At 36.8% G+C, this 2,232-nt stretch overlaps 1 protein-coding gene across 1 annotated transcript; it reads right to left on the minus strand.

Moving 5' to 3' along the window:
* Positions 1-267: 267 nt before the first annotated feature.
* LOC110315177 (olfactory receptor 9I1-like) lies at positions 268-1,356 on the minus strand. Its single transcript, XM_021189301.1, has one exon. The coding sequence runs from the start codon at positions 1,281-1,283 to the stop codon at positions 333-335; it is 951 nt and encodes a 316-aa protein (XP_021044960.1). The 5' UTR covers positions 1,284-1,356; the 3' UTR covers positions 268-332.
* Positions 1,357-2,232: the final 876 nt, after the last annotated feature.

A 2,232-nucleotide genomic window follows, 5' to 3' on the forward strand; every position in this document is an offset into this window, starting at 1 on the left:
GAGGGGCAAAGCCAACAGAAAAACGTGTTAAGGATTGGCATCAGGTGAAGTGAGCTTGGGCCTTAGATAAAGAATTAGAATTAGGAAAAGAATGTCCTTTATAAAGAATTAGAGGAAAGCAGGATGATTTACAGGATGAACTGAAAGTTAGGAATGTGGGAAAGAATAAAACATTGCAGAATTTTTTAAATACAAAATTTACCATATTCATATATTTCCTTGCCTGGAATGACTTGTCTGCTTTCTCTCTGTTCATGGGTACAGCATGCCTGTAGTGTTTGTGTCTATTAGGATACACTGACAATCTTTACTAAGAAGAGAGGCTTCCTCACTCAGTGTTGTGTGCTGTGGGAGACCTGGCATTTTCCAGTAACCTTCTTGAATGCAGCCTTGACATCCTTGTTTCTTAGACTGTAGATTAGTGGGTTCAGCATTGGAATGACCATAGTGTAGAAGACGGACACAACCTTATCTTCTTCCAGGGATTTTTTTGAACCACTACGTATGTACATAAAGATGAGTGTCCCAAATAAAAGAGCCACAGCAGTGAGGTGGGAGACACATGTTGAGAAAGTCTTTGCTCTTCTACCTGAAGACTTCATTCTCATGACAGCTTTGATGATGAGCAGGTAGGAAATGAGGATGACTAAGGCATTGGCTGAAATTACAAAATTCCCAAAGAAGACAATGATAATTTCAATATTTGTTGTGTCACTACAGGCCAGCTTCAGCAGAGGTGGGAGGTCACAAAAGAAGAAATTGATCTGATTATTTTTACAGAATGAGAGNGAGAAGGTGCATGTGGTACGCAGGATGGCCCCACACACNCCACAGACATATGCTCCTACTACTAAACTCCAACATTTTCTAGGGCCCATGGCCACAGTGTAGAGCAATGGATTGCTAATAGCAACATAGCGATCATAGGCCATCACAGACAGCAGGAAACATTCTGTACCTGCACAGATAGTGAAGAAGAAGAACTGGGCAACACAACGTCCATAGGAGATGACTGTTTTTCCTGTTGCCAGTGTGGCCAGTATCTGAGGGGTGATGACTGAGGTATAGCAGGCATCCAACACAGAGAGATGGCTCAGAAAGAAGTACATTGGGATGCGGAGTTGGACATCTACATGGATAAGAATGACCATGCCCAAGTTTCCCAGGATAGTGACAAGGTAAATGCTAAGAAATACCAGAAAGAGGGGAATCTCCCACTTGGGGTGGTCATTAAACCCTATTAGGATGAATTCCATTACTGTGGTAATGTTGTTCTTGGCCATGGATTCAATGTAGAGACTTTGTTCATCAGAGCTTAAGAGTGAACTGTAGAGAAACCACAACTGAAGGATAGTCTTTTTCTTTATGATGGAAATTAAATTTATAATCCCTTAGTATTTGTAGAAATTATTTTCAGAAATCTTGAATCTTCATTTCATACATCAGAGTTTTGCTTTTTCAAATTTTTCTTTCTTATTAATTCTGGTATAAATTTGGAAATTTCTGTAAAGATAAGAGGCACATACTCCTCAGGTTTAGAAGGTACAAATATTTCTGTTCCTCTCTTCCAGTTCCAATACTCTCACATCTGCTCTGTAGGCATCTGGTTCACATATGACCCTCTATCCACCAAAAGTTCAACATAATATATCTCATTTCAGACTTGGGTTCTAATGCTTTTCTTTAATATTTGTACTGACCTTAGTTTTAGCCTTCAAACACTTGTGTCAATTTAATCTCCTTTCCCCACCATGCCTTTCTGGACTATAGAAATGGAGACCTGGCTCTTCATATTGACTAATCCCTTACGGTACACATTCACACATTTTTCTTATTATTTAACTATTCACCAAGATCAATGATTTAGTATTAATTACTAAAATTGTTCATTTTATCTCAGTCTTTATCATTCCAAATCAAAATGTATCTTATTTAATATATGACACTTCATTTTTTTTTGCAATGCTTGTTACATCATACTTACAAGCTTGTTCAAAATTGTAGTTATTTTTAATGTCAGAGCCTTTGGCAAAATTATGTAACTTCTTTGTGCCTCAATTGCTTTTGGTTGTAATTTACTTAGCATATAAAACTTATTGGATTTCATATATATATATATGTATATATATATATATATACATATATATATATATATATGATATATTATACATATGTACACAATATACACACAAGTATGTGTGTGTGTGTGTGTGTGTGATTGTATCTTGTTTT

The sequence above is a fragment of the Mus pahari genome, unplaced genomic scaffold (assembly GCF_900095145.1).
Source record: "Mus pahari unplaced genomic scaffold, PAHARI_EIJ_v1.1 scaffold_9551_1, whole genome shotgun sequence".
In the NCBI taxonomy this organism is placed as follows: domain Eukaryota; kingdom Metazoa; phylum Chordata; class Mammalia; order Rodentia; family Muridae; genus Mus; species Mus pahari.